This window comes from Notechis scutatus, chromosome Z (assembly GCF_049901735.1).
Source record: "Notechis scutatus isolate UNSWTSFEM ecotype Mainland chromosome Z, rNotScu1.2, whole genome shotgun sequence".
Lineage (NCBI taxonomy): Eukaryota > Metazoa > Chordata > Lepidosauria > Squamata > Elapidae > Notechis > Notechis scutatus.
The window spans coordinates 91,725,281-91,746,767 of NC_142025.1; the positions used below are offsets into that span (position 1 = coordinate 91,725,281).

Below are 21,487 nucleotides of genomic sequence, written 5' to 3' on the forward strand. Positions count from 1 at the left end.
GTAGGTGTGATTCCTAGAAGCTGATGGTGTACAGAAAAGAGAGAGAAAGGACAGTCAGTTGAGGAAGGAATCAACCAGTTGCTTTGTGCAATCATACACATATAATCTGAAAAGTGCCATTAGGCACAGCGCAACAGAGGCAGGATAGAATTGACAATGGGGGGGTCATAAATGTTCACATGTAAGGATGATGGATAGACTCAGCAATAATATAAAGGCTCTGCCTCTCTCAGTCATCCTTTTTATTTTATTTCCTTTAGATTTCTTCAAACTCTCTTTTTATTGTTTGGTATAACATTTTTATTAAAACTTTTAAACAAGAAGATAAAACTAACATAAACCAATATAAAGTAAGGAAGAAAAAAATCAAAGAAAGCAGAAAGTATCAGAAAAGAAAAAAAAGTGAAGAAAAATAGAAAACAAAGAAAAATATAAAGAAATGGCTTCCAATATTTTTCATAACAGATATAAGTACAGTATATTTTAGCCTCTCTAAAAGTTTACTCTTCTTTCTATAAACTATCCTGTCTAATAATCAAAACCATAAATCCTTTTTTTTTTTCATTTTTATGCGGAGTCCACAAGAGGTTTCCAGTCACCATTAAATGTAGAGGATTCATGATAAAATCTTCCTTCATGTTCACATTTCCAAAATGCATTTGACATGCCTTTATACAATTTACATAATTTCTCTGTCTTCCTCTAGTTTTGAATCAAACAAAACATAAATTTCAGTCCTTTTTACCATTTATTTTCCTAATGATCAATCTGTACTATAACTAAAATTTTAGCCTATTTTATCATGCATTGATCAACCTCTTCTTCCTACTTCAAATTTTAACAAAGTTACTACTTTGTTGTAATTTTAGCAATTACATACTTATCATCAGTACATTAACTTTAACTTGTTTTTGTTTTGTTTTTTGTTTTCCCAAATTTTGTTCTATTGTACTTTACTAATTTATTTAATTCTTTTTGTTAGTTCTTATTGTTTTTATTTTTATTTTTTGTTTTAAATATGATTTTACATTGTGTAAGCCACCTCAAGTCGCCATGGGCGAATAGATGGCACTATAAATCAAATAAATAAACAAATAAAATAAACTTGATCATACCTTGAATATCTATGTCATACATACCTCAGGTGGTGATCTTCTATCGGTGAAAGTCTCTTATTTCTCTTTCATGCAGCAACAGGAAAGAGCAAAATACAACTTCAAATCCAGTAAAGCCATTTTTCTTTTTTCCTTTGCATCTTATAGATCTTTTTGCCATTGTTTAAATGGTACAACTGTTGTCAAAAAATACATTATCTGAAAGAAAAACCTCATTTTTCATAAAACATTCATTTTTTTACAGAAATTCTCCCCAACTTAGTAATTTTAATTTCTCCCATTTTAACACGTCCTTTTTAATTCCAACCCATATTTTAACATAATTATTTTGAAATTATATAACATTATGAAATAATATACAATTCATATTTATCACAATAATACCCAAGTACTTTACTTTTTTCTCAATCTTAAAATCAATTTACTCCGTACTTCTATTTGATCTTGTAATTTCATATTTTTGTTAGTAAAAATATATATATATCTGATTATTAATCTTGAAATCTGTTTATATACTAGTCTTTTATTTTCCCATTAATGCTTCTCCTCCCTCTACTGGGTCTCTTAAAATTAATACCAAGTCATCCACAAATATTCCTAATTTATACATTTTTTAAACAATTTTTTTGATCAGGTTTTATTCTGTGTCCAATACCTCAAGAACCAAAATGAATAAAAGCAGAAGTAATGGACATACTTGGCTTGTTCTTTTTGAATCTCACAAGTTTTTATTAGTTGTCCATTAACAATTATTTGTGCTTTATGAGAAGTATAAATTAAATTTACCCATTTAATAAATTTGCTGCCATGTTCATACATTCCAGAGCTCTAAACAAAAACATTAAGTTCAAATTGCCAAAGGTGCTCTCAAAAGTGACTTATGCTCATTTTTACACTTATAAGTATTGCAGCATCCCTATGGTCAAATGATCAAAATTCAGATACTTGGCAACTGACTCATAATTATGATGGTTGCAGTGTTTTGGAGTCACAAAACAACAACTGAATGAAAAACTGGTGACCTTCTACCGCTGCACCATAGGGAGCATTTTAATTTACTGCACCTCTGTATGGTTTGCCAATTGCACAGTGGCAGATAGGAAAGCACTACAGAGAGTTAATGTCATTGCCCAGAACGTCATTGGTTGCCCTCTCCCCTGTTTGGAAGAGCTTTATAGCTCCCATTGCCTTAAGAAATTTCAAAACATCCTCAAAGATCCATCTCATCCTGGGCACCTTTTTTTTTTAACTATTACCATCTGGCAGACGGTACAGTCAACAGTGGTGTCCCCCAAGGCAGTGTTTTAGGACCAACTCTCTTCATACTCTACATAAATGACCTCTGTGATCATACTGTGTTCTCTTCGCTGATGATGTAAAGCTATTCAACAACACAGACAATACTACTACCCTCCAAAAAGACCTTGACTATGTATCAGAATGGTCAATCAAATGGCAACTTCAAATCTCAACAAATAAATGCTCAGTCTTACATGTTGGCAGAAAAAATCAGAAAATAAAATACAAGCTAAATAGTCAAGACCTTGTTGTTGATCCAAACTTTGTCAAGGACCTTGGAGTACTCATCTCAAATGATCTAAGTGCTAGAGCCCACTGTAACTACATAGCCAAAAAGGCATTAATCTAATCCTATGTAGCTTCTTCTCTGGTAATATCACACTACTAACTAGAGCATACAAAACATTTGCTAGACCAATACTTGAATACAGCTCATCAGTCTGGAACCCATATCATGTATCTGATGTTAACACAATTGAAAAAGTCCAGAAATATTTCACAAGAAGAGTTCTCCGCTCCTCTATTCATTGCAGAATACCTTATGCTACCAGACTTGAAACTCTAGACCTAGAAAATCTAGAACTACGCTGCCTCGAGTCCGATCTAAATATAGTATATAAAATCATACATTGCAATGTCCTACCTGCAAATGAATACTTCAGCTTCAATCATAACAATACAAGAGCACATAATAGATACAAACTCAAGGTTAACCGCACCAAACTTGACTGCAGAAAATATGACTTCAGCAACAGAGTGGTCAATGTTTGGAATACTCTACCTGACTCTGTGGTTTCTTCCCCAAACCCCAAAAACTTTAACCTTAGACCGTCTAATATTGACCTCACCCACTTCCTAAGAGGCCTGTAGGGGGCGTGCATAAGCGCACCAATCGTGCCCACCGTCTCTGTCCTATTGTTTTTTTATTTTTCTTATAAGTATCTATCTCATGTATTCAAAACTATATTTATTCTTATACCTGTATCTTGTAAGCGACTGACAAATCAAATAAATACTAAATATTAGAATAATACAAACAAGGACAAATAGGCTGAAAAACAGCTTCTATCCCAGGGCAGTCGCTCTTTTGAATTCTGCTGTATCGTGCAGTGTTGGTGTAGTGTTGGGGGTTTCTGGTTCAATGTGTGAAGGGTGAAGGATGTGTGTTTGTGTTTATTTTCATGGTCATGATGTGCACTGAAGATGGTGTTTGATTTCATTGTATGAGGTGCAATGACAATAAAACTAAACTAAACTAAACTAAACTAAACTAAACTTCATCACTTTTGCAACCTTCTGAGAAGCAAAGTCAATGGAGAAGCCAGATTCACTTAACAACTGTTAGTAACTTAACAACTACAGTGATTCCTTAACAACTGTGGCAAGAGAGGTTGTAAATTAACTGTCTCACTTACTAACACAAATTTTGGGCTCAATTGTGATCACAAGTCGAGGATTACCTATACTCCAGAATACCTTATTTCATGGTTGTCCTTTAGGTAAAAATCTGATCTTCATGAATAAAATCTGGTAAAATGATCTTCAGCCTTTCAGCCAAAACCATGGTAAACAGTTTGTAATCAGTTTGTAAAAGTGAAATCTTGTTCTGGTTTTAGTTTTACTGTAATCTGTTTTATATTCCAAGTGATGATGGAAACTTTTTGGTTTCCTTCATCAAATAATCTTTTAAGTAGACCTATGTGCAATAATAATTGATTCAGATGGTATTAACAGTCCTTCATACCAGATTTTATACATGGGAAGATTGGGAAGTTGATCCACAGCTTCATAGGTTTAGAACTCCATCTGCCACTTTCTGTATTTTCTAATATGCCTAATGCTTTCAAAGTCACTTAAGAACATCCACTTGCATTATTTTAGCATAATTATAAAAATGAACTAAAAAGCTAATATAAATGCCATTGTTAAGAATCTGTTAAGATTCTATGCTTTTCAATACATGTAGCAGAATTCTGATATAGATTACTCTGATCACCCTGGGGATATAAGAAGTGGTACATGAGTTAAAATTTCTTTAATGGTAGGAGCATTTAACATGAATTTAACATTTGTCTTAAAAATTTATTTTCGAACTCTTGTCCTTGATCTGATGGAATGATAGTTGGCAGCTCTAATGTACTATCATTACAGTATCTTAAAAGAAGCTTTTCATTGTTGGGTTAATATATGAAATGATTAAGAATAGTTCAGATGCTATTGTTCTTATCAATAGGCTCCAAAAGACAGAGGATACACTCACTAAATCCAACAGACCTTTACTCAACTTCTCACATCTTCACAGTTTGATATTATACTTAATATTTCAATCCACACAGCTGTTCTACTTCTATTATGGATATGCCAAAATACTTTTCCTAGTTGATACTGAAGTCTAAAAACATATAGGGATGGAGCTGGAAGCCATCTGTGTCCTATAGCATTTAGCATATAGCATTTAGTTTTCAAGTGCTTAAGATGTGGGTGGATTATTATCTTTAAACACAAAATTGGCTCCATAGAGATAATCATGAAATGTGTCCATTCTAAACCACTTCAATATCCCAGTGAGCAGCATTTTTTGCAGATGTAGTTATCCCCTAGGATATTCTTGATATAAAATAGCATTAAAGCCACTCCACTTCATTCTCAAAGCCATTTTTAGACTTCTATGACTATTTTCATCTTTTTGCCTTTCAAAGTAAATCATGTATGAGGCTAAGTTAAAGTTGAAATGATACTGGCCCTGGATAGGACTTCTTAAAATATTTCAAATTCAAATGGAAAACAGCATTTATAAGAGAGGAGAAGTGAAAGTGAATGAGATAGAGATTACTGGAATCTGCTTTAGACATTTTTGGAGCCATAAATAGGAATAATCCATTGGCAATACCTGAAGGTAGTTGAAACGGTTCACAGAAAATGGGACTCCTTTATTATAATTTATTAACAGCAATAAGGGAGAAAGCTTTCCCTCAGTTTAAGGGGATTAGGCAGTTAATGGGATCATTAATATTTTTAAAAAAGACAAAAATGATAGAACTAAATCTGTGTGTAAAATCCTAAACCCATTTCACAGAAATTGAATCATTCCAGAGCCAAGTTATGTCAACTCAGTAATATGTCATTCTGCTATCAGGCATGATGCCCAACCAGAAAGAGTGAGCAAAAAATGAGAATTTGTCTTAGTGCCTTAGTGTCCTTGGGAGCAAAAACTGAAGTTCAATTGCTGTCAAAACTCCTTTCCTATTTCCTGCTCTTTTTCTAAATCTTCTCTGGATTTCATGCTGTAAACATGGAATAATAGAGTTGAAAGGAGATCTCTTAGTTCAACCCCTGGTCAAACAGGAGACCCTATACCATTATGATTAAATAAAACAGTCTCCTCCTGAAAATCTCCAGTGATAGAACATCCACAACTTCTGGAGGCAAGCTGTCCTACTGATTAATTGTTCTTATTGTCAGGAAATTTATCCTTAGTTCTAAGTTGCTTCTCTCTTTAATAATCTTCCACCCCTTACTTCCATCCACAGGTGCGTTAAAGAATAGGTCAGCACCAGAGGTAGTATTCAGCAGGTTCTGATCAGTTCTGGAAAACCGGTAGTGGAAATTTTGAGTAGTTTGGAGAACCAGCAAATATCACCTCTGACTGGAGATTTTACAGTATCCTCCCCTTGCCACGCCCACCAAGCCACGCCCACAGAATCGGTAGTAAAAAAAAAATGAATCCCACCACTGATCAGCACCTTTTTCTCTGTGAGAGCCCCTCAAGTATCAGAAGATTGCTATATTACCCTTAATCCTTCTCTTTATTAGACTAGACATTCCCAGTTCCTGCAACTATTAATCATACAGTTTAGTCTACTATCATCTTTGTAGCTCTTCTCTGCACTCTTTATAGGAATATTTCCTTTTTGTATCATGGTAACCAGAATTGGATCCAGCATTTCAAGTGTGATTTCACCAGTGCAATATAATATATTTTGTTTGTTTTTTTGTCTTCTACCATTTTTTTTATTAACTTGTTATATTAAATTTCTGCTTTAACACAAGGCAAACTACTTTACTGTAATGAAATTATGGGGACAGAGTTGGGAGCCAGAAGCTTAGTGCCTTTGAAAAAGTCTGGCTGGTTTTCAAACTTACCCCATGACTTGCCTGCTGTTTTATCAGATTATCTGTCTAATTATTCCCTTTGCTCAACCTACCCGCCTACCACACAGTTTATTTTACACAGCTAAAACCCTTAGCAGAGGTCAGATGGAAGGGGTCACTTTTTCACCTATTTCCCAATGGAGAGCAAAGGAACTATGGACATTTTCCAAAACATCATTAAACATCAAACCATGGAGGTTTGCTAAGTAAGTGTTAGAATCAAAATGAAGACTGGCTTAAATAGTTATCAGCTGTTGAACAGAATAATTAGTTAAATTAAAATCTTTCTTTTTACCAAATGGCCAAATATCAAGACTTTTCAAATTATTGAAATATCTGAGAGACAGGAAAGTATGAAAATGTATGGTCTAAATGCAGTTTTAAATAAATAAACAAATCTATTTGTATTACAGTATCACAGGAACAAAAATAGACTCAAAAATTAAAGTGTGAATTTCATTCTCGGCTCTACTTTTTGAAGTTTTCAATCACCAATTAAACAACTAACACTTCAGTTGCTGAATTTACTTATTAAAGCTTGCAGCCTTATCAAGAGTGTTAAAAGAGCCTAATGATGTTGTTCTGTTGCCTTTGGCTATATCCAGATGCCCCTTTTCATAGGCCACCACATTGTTTCTTACAATGTAGAATAAAAAATAGGAAAAGAAAAAGAAAAAAAAATGGTAAGAAGGAATAAAATATTTGGATGCCTTTTGAAATTACTAATTCTTATAGTAATTTTAAGAGGTGTCCTGATATTTTATTCCTCTTTACCTTTTCCCATTAAAGATATAATCCATACAAGCAAAAAGAACAAGAACAGAGTCCAGTCCTGTAAGATGCATATATTCCCTGCCTCTGCTGCCTTTTCCTTCCCTTCCCTTTCCCCTCCCTTTCCTTTTTAAAAACTGTTGTCTGCACAATATATTTCACAAAACTGTATCTCTTTTATTAATTTCACACTCATGCCAGAATTTAAAAATACCAAAATACAATTTTGGTATAATTGCTCCCATAGTTCTATTTCTGTGTTTCCCCCTTTCTTTCTCTGAGAAATTGCTCGGCACAAGACTCCTCCTCACTCCATTTTTGGGTCTCCCTAAATGCTTCTTCCTTCAGTTTGCTTTTCAAAGCAAAGGGGAGAAGAAAAATAACCTGCCCACCTCCCAATAAGCATCCACTGTGCCATGGGAAAATCACTGCCCAGCACAACTAAGGAGAATGAAAAGGAGAGCATCTTAATTAACTCCAGGAGGAAGAGAGAAACTCTCAAGAGCTGGGAAGCAGGAAAAAGCAGGAGATTCCACCACTGTCCCTCTAACAGCACCAACCAGTTTTACAGTGTTTCTTTGGTATAGGGATACTAGTTAATTAGATTAGCACCATGCTAACCCAATGTGACTTTAGGTGGGGAAACAGCAATGTGGTGCTGGTATCAGAAGGAATTACAGGTAGTCTTCGACTTATAACCGTTCATTTAATGACCATTTGAAGTTACAATGGCACTGAAAATTTTTGATCACTTTTCATGGCCATTGCAGCCTCCCCACAGTCACATGATCAAAATTCAGATGCTTGGCAACTGACTCACATTTATGACAGTTGCAGTGTCCCCAGGTCATGTGATCACTGCCTAACAAGTAAAGTCAACGCGGGATGCCAGTTTCACTGATTCACTTAACAAATGTGATTAAAAAGGTGCAAAACTCACTTAATAACTGTCTCATTTAGCAACAGAAATTTTGGACTATCTGTACAGGGTGGAACTGGTATAATACCACCAGTCCTGGCTAAAACAGGAATGTATTTGTTTGTTTATTTAGTTGCCCAACTCACGCATAGATGACTGACTGGCTTACAAAACTCTAAAAAATCAAAATGTATAATCATATAATATAATCAGAGCCATTAATCCTCTCCCCACCCCCCACCCCCCCACAACAATACATTCAAATCAGCCAGGATTGGCTTCATCTCTATCTGTGGTCTCCAGGTCTGATGGCAAGCCATGGTTTTAGGGACTTTTGTAAAGCTGCAGGGTGGGGCCTGGGTACACCTCAGGGGAAATGATGTTCCATTAAGAAGGGCCATCACCAAAAAGGCCCTTTTGGGGGTCCCACCAAATGACAATCCTTAATTGATAGAACCTGTGACATGTCATGCCTTCCCATCCTGGTGGAGCAGATGGATGTAATAGGAGAGAGGCAGTCTTTGATACCTGTAATGGTTCCATGTGTTGTGGTCACTACACCACTCTGATAAGCCATCAGGTGGCTTATTGAGGGGAACACAGTCATTGTGTTTTCTTATATAGGGTTGGAGGGACTTATATAGGGTTTGCCTATTGTGCAAACCTGTAACTTGTCTTGCATTACTTTAATGGGACTTTGTAAGACAACCATGGCAAGTCTATTGTTTCTTCTGAAAGCTCTAACATTGAGAGCCTCCGAGGAACTCAAAGCATTTGTCATACAGTATAAGACTATAAACAGATCTTTTTAAGGAAACTGTTTACTTTCTCTCTGGGGCTAATATAAGAGACTTGAACAGTTTGGGGACATTCACCAATCTGTTCTTCGTTCCAAGATGGGGAGATAAGAAGTACAGCAAAATTTTGAGAGATGTTGCAGTAAAAAGGTTTCGAAATGGCAATTCCTTCTTTGAGGATATAGCTTCTTTTCCAACCTCTAATTGGAAAATGCAACTAATTGTCTGGTTCCTGGAGCACCTGCCCACATTGTACGTTTTTCTGCTATTATACTTGCCTCATGATTACAGCATATGAATTCCAACTATTTTCTTTCTGTACTACCCAGATATGTTTCAAATGTTATTTCAGCAAAATATGGAGGGTGTAAAGATTGTTTAGCCAATCAAGCCAAAACATGCATAAAGCACAAGCACAAGCTAAACATACTATACATGCAGGAATAAGCTAGCCCAGTTTCAAAGAAAATCTAAGGATAATGTGCTTTTTTCTCATTTCTTTTCTTATGAAATTGTGACAGAATGTTGGAAGGATCCTACTGAACTTACAAAAACTCTATTAGGCATGCTCAGGAATAGATTTCACTTATATTTATCTAATAAACAGTCATAGCATCAGGGAAGAAATTTCATTTTGATCATCTTCTGTTACTGTGTTGCCCTGAAATTAAGACCCTGTCTTATTTATTTATTTTTTGCCACCAAAGAAGGCACCAGGTCTTATTTTGGGGGGATGTCATCCACTGATAACCTCTCTTGTGGGTGTCACCCCCGACCTCCTTTTCGCTGTCAGAGGTCTTCATAAACTTCTTCTTCTGCAGCCAGCAAGGCTTTCCTGAAAGCCTCTGCAGCAGATAACAGAACTCCTGATCAATCCAGAGCTTTATTATCAACTACAGAGGCCTTCAGAAAAGCCTTGCCAGCCTTGCTGCTGCAGAAGAAATGGGCCGGCAAGGCAGGTGTCGGGGAGTGCAACGCCTGGCTACAACTTTCCAAAGGTAAGTAGTAGGGCAACTTCACCCCGCATCCCCACCCTAGCTAAATTTTTACCCATCCACTCTGGAGTGGGTAGGATCTTATTAGGGCTTATATTGGGCTCATGTGTAAAAATCAAGTTAGGGCTTACTTTCAGGGTAGGTCGTATTTTCAGGGAAACAGGGTATTACTATTCAGAATGTTCCAAAATGAAATGTTTTAGTTATTTAAATAAATGTATGAAATTTTTAATACACATGGATTATTTTGCTTGGTTTGGTTTGGGTTTTGGTGCCTTCAAATCAGTATTGAATCCTGCAACTGTCTGGACAAGTCCCTGAAGTATTATTGGCAAAATTTTGAAAATGGTTTGCCTTTGCCTCCTTTCTAAGGCTGAGGAAGAGAATGAGAATCATTACCTTATCTTATCATTACTATTATGTTATATTTATAATATATTTTATTTCCCTATTTTCTTATCTAGCCATTGATAAAATAAATCCCAAATTTTATAATATTCTTTGTCTTCTTGCTCTCTAATTGCTAATGTCAATTTAATCATTTCTGCACATTCCATTATTTTCTTAATCACCTCCTCTTCTATCGGAATTTTTTCACTTTTCCAATTTTTGGCAAATACAATTTTAGCTGCTGTTAATACATTTATAATCAGATATATCAATTTTTTACTATATCCTGTATCTGATGACACTTTCAACATTTCTCCAATTTGTTCTTAAACATCCTTGCTATTCTTGCTGGGGGTAGATGCCACCTGTAAAATATCTTATACAAATTCTCTTTATATGCTGTTGTCATTGTTATTTTATAATTTCGAGACCATAATTTCTGCCATCTTTCTAAATCTATCCTGTATCCAAAATTTTTCCCCCAAGCAATCATTGTTTCTTTAACTTGTTCTTCTCCATTTACTATTTACTACTCCAAGTAAATATCCATATAATTTTTTAATCATCTTCTCATCAGTACCTGTCAAAATTTCATCTAATTCAGTAAGTTCCTTGTAAAATCCTTCTGTCTTATGATCTTTATCATATCTAAAATGTATTTGCACATATGAATACCAATCATCTCTATTTCTTGTTCCTCTAGTTCTTACTTAGATTTGAGTTCACCCTCTTCATTTAATATTTCACTATATCTTACTGTTTGTTCCATTTTATGAACAATCCCTCTATAGTTGACAACCAGACTGGTATTTTCATGTAATGTTGTTTCCTTATTTTCTCCCCTATTAATAATAAAGCATCACAGATATAGTGTCTCCTAAAATACCCATGTGTTTTACTTTCCTTATATCATAAAAAGCGTGCCATCCCAATAAAAGGTCATGACCTTCTAATGTTAACAATCTAGTACTCCTTAAGACTATCCATTCTTTCACCCACATCAATGTTGCCGTCTAGTAATATAATTCCCAACTGGGTAAAATAAAACCACCTCTTGTTCTAGCATCTTGTAACAATTTTAATTTAATTCTTGCCTTCTTTCCCTGCCATATATACTTCAATATTATTTTGTTTAAATCCTCAAAATATTCTTTCCCTAGTTTAATTGGAATTGTCTGAAACAAATATAAAATCCTTGGTAATATATTCATCTTAATTGTAGATATTCTCCCTATTAGAGATAACTGTAAGTTTTCCCATTTTTTCAAATCTGTTGTGATCTGCTGTTTGAATTTATAGTAGTTATCTTCCTTGAGTGTTCCACATCTTGCTGTTAATTGTATTCCTAGATACTTAACTTTGTTTGTGATCTGGATGTTCAATCTCTCTATCAATTCTTTCTTTTGTTTTTCCACCAAATTTTAACAAAAATCTTAGTTTTATCTTTATTTATTTTCAAACCTGCTGCCTGTCCATATTCTTCAACCTTTTCTGTCAACTTGGGTGCTGTTTTTAATGGTTCCTATAGTATGAAAACCAGATCATCTGCGAACGCTTGTAACTTGTATTCCTCTTTTTTTATTTTCATTCCCTTTATTTCAGTATCATTTCTAATATTTCTATTTAGTACCTCCAAAGTCAAGACAAACAGCAGAGTTGACAGCAGGCATCCTTGCCTAGTTCCTTTTTTAATATTGTTATTATCTGTTAAGTCTCCATTTATCATTACTTTGGCAGATTGCTTATGATATATTGCCTTTATAGCTTCAACAAATTTTCCACCAAATCCCATTTGTTCTATTTGTAATATCATAAACTGCCAATTTACATTATACAAAAGCTTTTGCACATCTAAAATACCAAGGCCATTTGTTTCTCAGGATGTGTTTCATAATATTCCAAAATATTCAAAATTATTCTCATATTATCCTTGATTTGTCTCTTTGGCAGAAATCCATTTTGATCAACATGTATAAAATTATTCAAATATCTCTTAAGTCTTTCTGCCATTATTGAGGCAAAAATTTTATAAACTGAATTCAACAGGGAGATAGGCCTATAATTTTTTATTTGTTGTAGGTCAGAGTCCTCTTTTGATATGAGGGTAATGTATGCCTCTGTCCATGAGTTAGGTATTTTAGTTTCTGACAAAACTTCATTTATCACTTCAAGCATTGGGATAGTTAAAGATTTCTGTAGAGTTTTGTAAAATTCTGCTGGCAGCCCATCTGGGCCCGGGGCCCTTCCAGTATTTTGTCTCTTTAACGCCTCAGTTAGTTCCATCATCATTATTTTCCTTTCTAACATTATTTTGGTATCCTCAGATATCTGAGGTAGCTCCGCTCTTTGCAAATATTGTTTAACTTTTTCTTCATCAATATTCCCTTGGTTGTATAATTTTTCATAATATTTCTATTCTATCTTTTTCTTTTCATCATCTCCATTACAAGTCCTTCCTTGATCAATTGCATTATCTTTTTCTCTCTCTTTTTTCAATTTATACACCAACCATCTGCCTGGTTTATTTGAATTTTCAAAAAAGTTCTGTTTAACACTTCTGATTTTTTGAGCTAGCTCTTATTTTTCCATCAACCCCATTTTATGTTTAACTATGTCCATTTGATTTTTGATATCCTTTTTTGTGTGGATATCTTTGTAAGTCCTTCTCAAGTTTCTTGTAGTCTTCCTCTAACATCTGTTGCATTCGTCTTTTTTAATATTTCTTTTTCTCATATAATCTATTATCAGTCCTCTGGCATAGGCCTTCATGGTATCCCACAAGTTTTGTATTGAGGTGTCCTCTTTGTTGTTCTTTTTGAAGAAAAAGGCAATTCCTTTTCCATCTTTTGTGTAAATTCTTTTTCTTTCAATATTGTATTATATTTCTTTCATTATTGTATTGTATTGTCCATCTAGATTTTTCCTTTGTCCTTGCCACTCAATTACTACTGGATTATGGTCTGCCCAAGTATTTGTTTTGATATTAACTTCTTGTATATTAGAAATTAGTTTCGTTGATATCCAAATCATATCTATTCTTGACCACGATAAATGTCTATTGGAATAAAAGGTGTATTATCTATTTTTTTCATTTCTTTCTCTCCAAACATCTTTAATGCTTAATTCCTCTACCATTTTGAAGAAGGATTTTGGAAGTATCTTTCTATTTTGTTTATTGACTTTCTGTGTTGTATAGTCCAGTTTTGCATCTATTATTCCATTAAAATCTCCCATAAGACATATATTATCATATTCCAGTTCTATAATTTTCTTGTGCATTTTTTATAAAATTCTTCTTGTTTTCCATCAGGAGCATATATTGCTACTATAAGTATCTTTGCATTGTTGTCAATTATTTCCACCATTAATATTCTTCCTTCTTCATCTGTAAAAATTAATTCAGCTTTAATTGTATTTTAAATGTATAATGCAACTCCCCCTTTTGGGGGGCAATGAAGTATATAAATTCTCAATTTTAGGATATTTCAGTACCTGAACATATTGTTTTTTTATGTGAATCTCTTGCAGGCAAATTATGTCCAATTTTAATTTTTCTAAGTTCATTAGAACTGGTAGCAGAAATGTTGAGTAGTTTGGAGAACCAGCAAATACCACTTCTGACTGGAGATTTTACAATATCCTTCCCCTGCCACACCCACCAAGCCATGCTCACAGAACTGGTAGTAAAAAAAAATTGAATCCCACCACTGCTATACACTTACTTAATTCAACTCTGAGTCAGAACATTCATCTATATGTGACTCTAAGACATGGAAAATATTTCAGACATGCTGGGTCTATTTTCCCTTTGATTGGAACTCTGAGATCACCCAGCCAGAAGCTGATGCCCATATAGATACGGGATGATAATGAATAATTCAGATTTTTGCCTGTGGAGAGAGGTCAGAAAAGTCTGTTGAGAGATACGCTGCAGTTTGCTTATAATTCCTTTTAGTGGCAATTGCTTTATCCTATATTTCCTTTAGGAGTTCAAGGGAACATTTTATTATTTAATTCATTATTTAATTCCCAACACAACAACTGTGAAGTAAGAGGGACTAGCCCTAAATGCCCCATGAGTCAGATGAGCTCTTGGATCAAGGTCTCCCCTGTTCCAATTCCAGGATCTTCACTACTTTCTATGTAATTAAGATTGCATTGTTGACAAATCAATGTTCTGAATATAAAATTTCTTAATTTGATTAATCAGAGTGACCAGTTTTTAACTGACCAAAGGATCATCATTGAATGAAATGGGCAGCAAGTAAAAACAATGTCAACATCACAGACTGTTCTGACTCACGCTCTTTTTCCAACAAATCAATCACAATCCAAAGGGAACAGAAACCTTGTAATGCTTCTGCAAAATAATTAGCTGTGATAAGCAGAAGCCTTGCCAAACTGTGAGAGACTTGCCAAAAGATAATGGACAAGAAATAATTTGCAATACAAGAATCTTCAAATACAAATTCAGGATACTGGAATGTCCATAAGTTTCAAAATGTCTTTTGCCTTCTGCAAAGTATGTTCATTTCACAGCTGGTTTTTATCTTCTTGAAGGAGGGGCCATTACCTTGCAGCCTTACTCCCGAGTCACTTGTGCTGTTGTAGCTGCTCTTTCCTTCGAGCAATCCTGTGCGCATGCACACTTGGCACAGGCTCCTCGGGAACCTCCTCATCACTGCTGCCAGCTCCCACAACCTCTGAAGGCAGCAGCCCACTCCTTAATGGTCCTGGCCCCTCATCTGAGTCCTCACTCTCCTCAGCCATCCGCACCTGCTGCTGGCTAACCACAACACAGACACTGAAACTCTTAGAAGAGGCATCCCCCCTTTTTTTCATGCGAGATCAATCTCCTAAGGTTATGAATGCATTAATTCATGATTAAGTCATTGTCCAAAATGCACAATTAGTTGAGATTTAAAAGCAAATTTATAGTTCTTTCAGAACAGGATCCCTGTCTTGTGGTTTGTGAAACAGTGATGGAAAACTAAGCAACAAATGTTATGTGATAATATATACTGTATACAATCTAACTGTATATACAGTCCTATATGTACACAGAAAACACTTCCCTGGATCAAAGTGAACACAGAACCCTAATTTAGCCATTTGGTTAAAATAGTTGTCCTGTATTATTTAATAGGAATAATCATATTTTTAAAAGAAAGGTCTTGCCTTCAAATCTCTTCTCCCTTTCTTCTTGTTTTTCAGAGAACTCTGGGTGAAGGATACCATCTTAAAAACAAAAGGAATGCCCCTTGTGTCTATACCCCCCCTTCTCTTAAAGGTAAGATAACTCTCTATTGTTCACTATTCACAATGTCAGTCTTAATGAATAACACGGTTAAATTCTTCTCACTGCTACCATAAAATTTGCTGCATTGGTTTCTGGATTTCATAGCAGCAATAGCTACAAGGCAAGAACTGACACACCGGAAAAATATTTGCATTGCTTCCTGAGAATGTCATTGTATACTTGCTTTATAGATAAATACATAGTAAGGATTGGGTTAACGGTATTTTCAGGCACAAAAGTACCCTTAAAAATTGCTTTTAGTGTCCCCAAACTCCTACTTCACATGCATTTTTTAAAATATTCTTCTAAGAAAAAGAAATTAAACATGAAGCTGACAGGCTGCAAAGCTAAGCACCCCAGCCTCTAAACTTTATTTCTCTTTGGGCAATGACTTTGGGCTCCAGAAAGACCCCTACTGGAGTTAGAAGGCAGTGGTGAAAGCCTAACTTGTATTTTAAATGTATTCTTCTTATTAACCATTTATAGCAACCATTGTGTGATTAAACAAGTCTCCCATTACAATAATTTTGGGATCATGCTACCCACAGATTCGCCAAAATTCAAAACAGATATTTAGCCTCAAAAGATCAACTATTCAAAGTTTACAGTTTTACTTGAAGATGGTGGAAAATTACAAATGGTTTGATGGTTGATGACTTATAGCTATTAGATATTTCTCTTATATTATTTATTTTCATTTTAAAAATGGTTGTAAGTAGAAAAACCCTCGGTCTTTCTCAAAATAAGATACTATGAGCCTGGTTTATATACCAACCATACCAATTCCTAAGTTGCTTTGCTTGGTTTATCTTAGCACAGAATGTAAATCTTGCTGTTGTAGCCTAGAAATCTTTATTTATGATTTTAATCAGGTTATATGGACTGAGTCAAACATGGTTTATTCAATATTCCATTATTTCACATACAATAATAGTTGAACCTAGTCACTTTATACAGAAACAATGTTTTATTTGTGGAGACCAGGATGGTTTAAGAACTCTGGATTTGAGTTACATAAAGAGACGATGCATGGATAGATGAACAGACAGATGACAAACTGACAAAAATTTAAGAATTATTTTAAGGATTATTGCATGTATAGGCTGACTTTCATGGCAGATTGTAGGAGCAAGACTGGAGAGAAAATAATATGCATATCATACTTTTTGTCAAGATTTATCCCTTGTACACCTTATTTTTTAAGAGAGGGAAAATAATTGTGGTTTAAATAAAAAAGCAGTGTTGGTGAGCTAAAGATACGCAGAAATCAAGGATTCCTTTATTGGCTCTTCTGCTCCTGCTATGGATTTGGAACCTGTGGGTATTCCTTGGAACACTATTAGTTTTACCATTGTTTTATTATAATGTCTTCATTAATTTGTAAGAGACTTGTTTAGATAAAAGCAGCATATAAGTAAACAAATACATATATAAATATTGAATTTTTAACATTAGTAACCTCAAAGAGTCTTGCCAAAGGTAGTGTGATGTCTCTTCCAGATTAGAGGATCTCATTGAGGTTACCATATTTAAGGTCCTTCCAGTCCTGCATCTCCAAATTTCTTTTTTCTTTAAAAAAAATATAGTGCCTCATAATCTCCATTTGAATTATTTATTTGTGTGTGCACTCACATATCCACATAAACACACACAAATAAATATACTAAATTAAGACAGAAATTAAAAACTGATGGATCTCTTTAAAATGTTCTTAGTTAATGACAGAATATGACTTGTAACAATGAAAATTTAGCTAACATTAACATTTGTGGACAGGACAGCTTAACTTCCAAGTGTATGCAGTTCTTCTGAAAATGTTAACTGCAAATGCTCACATCTTCATCAGCTGCTTTTTTTCACACATGCATAAAACTCCCTTACTGTTAATTTCTTTTCTTGGCTCCTGGAGTACTTGTAGTTTAAGGACAAAGGCTCTTTTGCACTTAATTTGAATGTGATAGCTGACCCTTCTTGCACCTAACTTGAATTCTTATGTTTGATGAAAAGTTTAAACTCCATCTGTTTCAAAACTATTTTGCAGAAATGAAGGTGACCCTAGGGGCATGGGAAAATGGTGGAGAAAACTAAATATGTGTGGGTGTTATACATGCACAAACTCTGTATTCGTTTGCATTGACTATATTAATTCTGGATAGAGAGACTCAGTTCTAGGGAGATGGGATGACTCACCTCTCTATCTCTCCTCCCCCCTCCGTCTCTCTTTGTGTAGACTATGCTTCCGTTCAACCTGCCTAATTTTTAAATGGGATAGAACATTTAATACTGACTTTCTTTCAACACTCTCAGTTAAAAGTTCAGTTTGTTCCAAGCAATGTATTCACCTTGCAGGTTTTAAGTGAATTAGTTACATTCCCTGATGAAAAACCTGAGCTAAAAATGAACTCAAAAGTCTACTGAACTGAGATGAGCTGATAAAGATGTACAGTATAGTGATGCAAATCCTTATTCAAATTGTTGATTGCAAGCACCAGCTTTACTTAATATTAGTTTAGAAGGGAATGCTTCTTCTTAAATGATACCTGCCCAAAACATCAATGATAGCTGCATCAAATAAGAATGATACCTACAGTCATGACTGAAGGCAGATTTCAATCTGGGTTTCCTGGATAAGTTCAATATCTAAACCCCTATTCTGTCCTAGTGTTCCAATTCCTTCTGAGGAAACCATATCTTGGCTAAATGCTATAGCCTGGCTCCAGGTTCAACTTGCCCACTGAATCTTAATACCCCCCCCCTTCATTACAAGTTACCGTATATACTCGAGTATAAGTCGACCCGAATATAAGCCGAGGCACCTAATTTTACACAAAAAACTGGGAAAACTTATTGACTCGAGTATAAGCCGAGGGTGGGAAATGCAGCAGCTACTGGTAAATTTCAAAAATAAAAATAATTAATTTGGGAAACGATCTCACTATCATGAAAGGTTTAATTGATTCACTAACCCAAAAGAAGAAGATGATGATGACAGCGGAGGCAGGAGTCACTCTCTTCCCCTCCCTCGGAGGCCCCCTGAGTCAGGAGTCACTACCGCCGGCGCGGCCCCAGTCCCGCCACCTCGGGAAGGGAAAGGCAAAGCGCTTTTGCCTTTCCTTCCCGGCTGGGGCTGTTGGGAGTCGCTGCACGCCGGAGGCCGCGACTCCACACCATTTTTTTTCAGAGGGAATCTGACTCGAGTATAAGCCGAGGGGGATTTTTTCAGCACAAAAATTGGGCTGAAAACTAGGCTTATACTCGAGTATATACAGTATATCTTGTAATGCAAAGGTGGTATTCAGCAGGTTCTGACCAAAGGTAGTATTCAGCAGGTTCTGGAGAACCAGTAGCGGAAATTTTGAGTAGTTCATAGAATCGGCAAATACCAATGCTGACTGGCCCCACCCCCATCTATTCTCTGCCTCCCAAGTCCCAGTTGATTGACTGGGTCTTCTTTTGTTGCCCTGCACAGGAAAATGGAGCTGGAAAGCAGGTTAGTTGGGTAGGGAAGGAATTGGGATTTTGCAGTAACCTTCCCCCAGGAGTGGGGGTGGGAATAGAGATTTAACAGTATCCTTCCCCTGCCATGCCCATCAAGCCACACCCACAGAACTGGTAGTAAAAAAAAATTGAATCCCACCACTGTTCTAATGAATGATTAGTGCATATTTTACTCATAGTTTCACAATATATTTTGTGTTCGTTATCATAGGAGAAAAAAAATGTCCATATTTTTTTCTTCACATTGTCAAAACTATTTGAAGGCCTGGAATTGAATTGAATGTGATTCTGAGCTGACACATACACTGGATTCTTTCTCTTTTTCTCTAAGTGTATAGATTGTGCAGAAATTACTGTAAACAATTCCCACAAAGAGAAATGGATGTTTTTTCATGCAGGAAACCAAGAAATCAAATCCATTTCTTGTAAATCCAATTATCCCTACTTAATTACTGAGAATGTCATATTTTCTAACACCAGGCTAATATACAAGGGACATGATTTCATTCGTAGTATCTTGCTATACAATCTTGGCCACAATCAATAGGCTAATTAGCATTTTTTAATTAATCTCTGGCATAATACTTTTGTTTTCCCCCCTTAAAGCTTGCTAACCTGAAACATGCATTGATCAGTTAATACGGTACAAACATATATGTAAAATAAATTGAAATGATGAGTTCTTTTTGTTGTTTTAATTTTAATACATTTCTCTCTTATCAAATGAAAAAGGGTTTTTTTTAAAAAAAAAGTTTGACTGGTAAAGAACAGGCAGTAATTATTTCAAGTATTTTAAAATTCATCTTTCAAGACTAATAAATAGGCTTGTCAATGAAATATGAAACTTGCTTTATATTTGTTCCTTCATGAAGCATCACCTTTAACTAAAAATGAAAATCTTGGAGACAGAGGAATAAATGAAATTAACAATATATCCAGCTCATGAATTGCCACTTGAGATTTGCTCAAAATGCCAACATAGATCTTCCAGAAATTGGTGGGTTTTTTATGTCATCAAAATTATCCATGTCTCTTGGGAATCAGTTAAAAGCAACTCTATAATAATTAACTTCAATGGAAAATATCTGAGTCCACTAAAATATTTTGTTGCCATGAAAAAATAGGATGATGAGCTTCCTCAGTATTTTATGAGCAAAAGGCCACCAACCTGTTAGTTGAATCTTTCTCCAAGATTTGTAAAGGAAGACCATTCTCTGAGAGGAGAGACAGAGGTGTGGTCTAATCCAGTGGTTGCCAACCAGTGGACTGCAAGAAAATTTTGGTGGTCCGCAGAGAAATGTCACCCACAAAGCACCCCACAAAGCAATTAATCCAGGCTACGTGGGAACACAAGGCTTGCATTGCTTGCATTGTGGACAATAAGAGGTAGTGAGGGGAGGGGGGAAAGGGCGGGGGGGGGGGGAACTCACCCCACATGCTTCGCCTGTAAATTTTCCTGCAGACAGAGACCCTGGAAAAATCCCCCCAAAAGTCTGCAGGAAAATCTCCACCCCATTTCCTATCGATCGGTCGTTCTTTATTTGGGGTTACAGAATACCATCCCCCCTTCTCTCTCTCTTCCCCCCCCTGAGAATAGAGCTGAAAAGCAAGTTAGGAATGTGGCTGCCTTGGAGGGGGTGTGAGGGTGTGAGGGACCTCTGTGTGTGTGTGTGTGTGTGTGTGTGTGTGTGTGTCTGAGAAAGAGAAAGAGAGAGAGAGAGAGACAGACAGACAGACAGACAGACAGACAGACAGAGACAGAGAGAGAGAGAGAGACAGAGACAGAGACACAGAGAGAGATAAAACATCACCGCCAGCCCTCTGAGGTTATATCAGATCTCTCTCTCTTTCCCTCTCTCTCTCTCCCTCTCTCTCTCTCCCACCAATGTCAACAAGCCACTGTCAGTCAAAATTCATATTAGTGGTCCATGGGATTTAAAATTATGAGTTTGGTGGTCCCTGAGATCCAAAAGGTTGGTGACCCCTGGTCTAATCCATATCCTGTAGCACACAATCTCTCCTCCACTTCGCAGGAACACTTATCAAGTTTACTAAAAAGCTAATGGTTGGGTCAGCCCTGGAAATACCACTGTCCAGATTGTTCTTCATGCAAGAAAAAGTTGAGCAAAATGATGAGATGAGAAGAGTAAAATCTATTAATATCAAATCATTAATTTCACTATCTGATTTCTTTAATTAAAAAAAAAGGCTTGTTTGTCCTGTTAATGATAGTGTCCTTTCAGCTCTGCAGA

The 21,487-nt window shown here is 35.7% G+C and overlaps 1 protein-coding gene across 4 annotated transcripts in view; it reads left to right on the top strand.

Moving 5' to 3' along the window:
- PPP1R1B (protein phosphatase 1 regulatory inhibitor subunit 1B) overlaps positions 1-21,487 on the top strand; it is a 78,873-nt gene that overhangs the window by 20,037 nt on the left and 37,349 nt on the right. For all 4 annotated transcript variants that reach the window (XM_026679723.2, XM_026679725.2, XM_087945745.1 and 1 more), the window contains exon 4: positions 15,653-15,728. In XM_026679723.2, the coding sequence (XP_026535508.1) occupies positions 15,653-15,728 (76 nt within the window). The remainder of the gene's footprint in view (positions 1-15,652; positions 15,729-21,487) is intronic.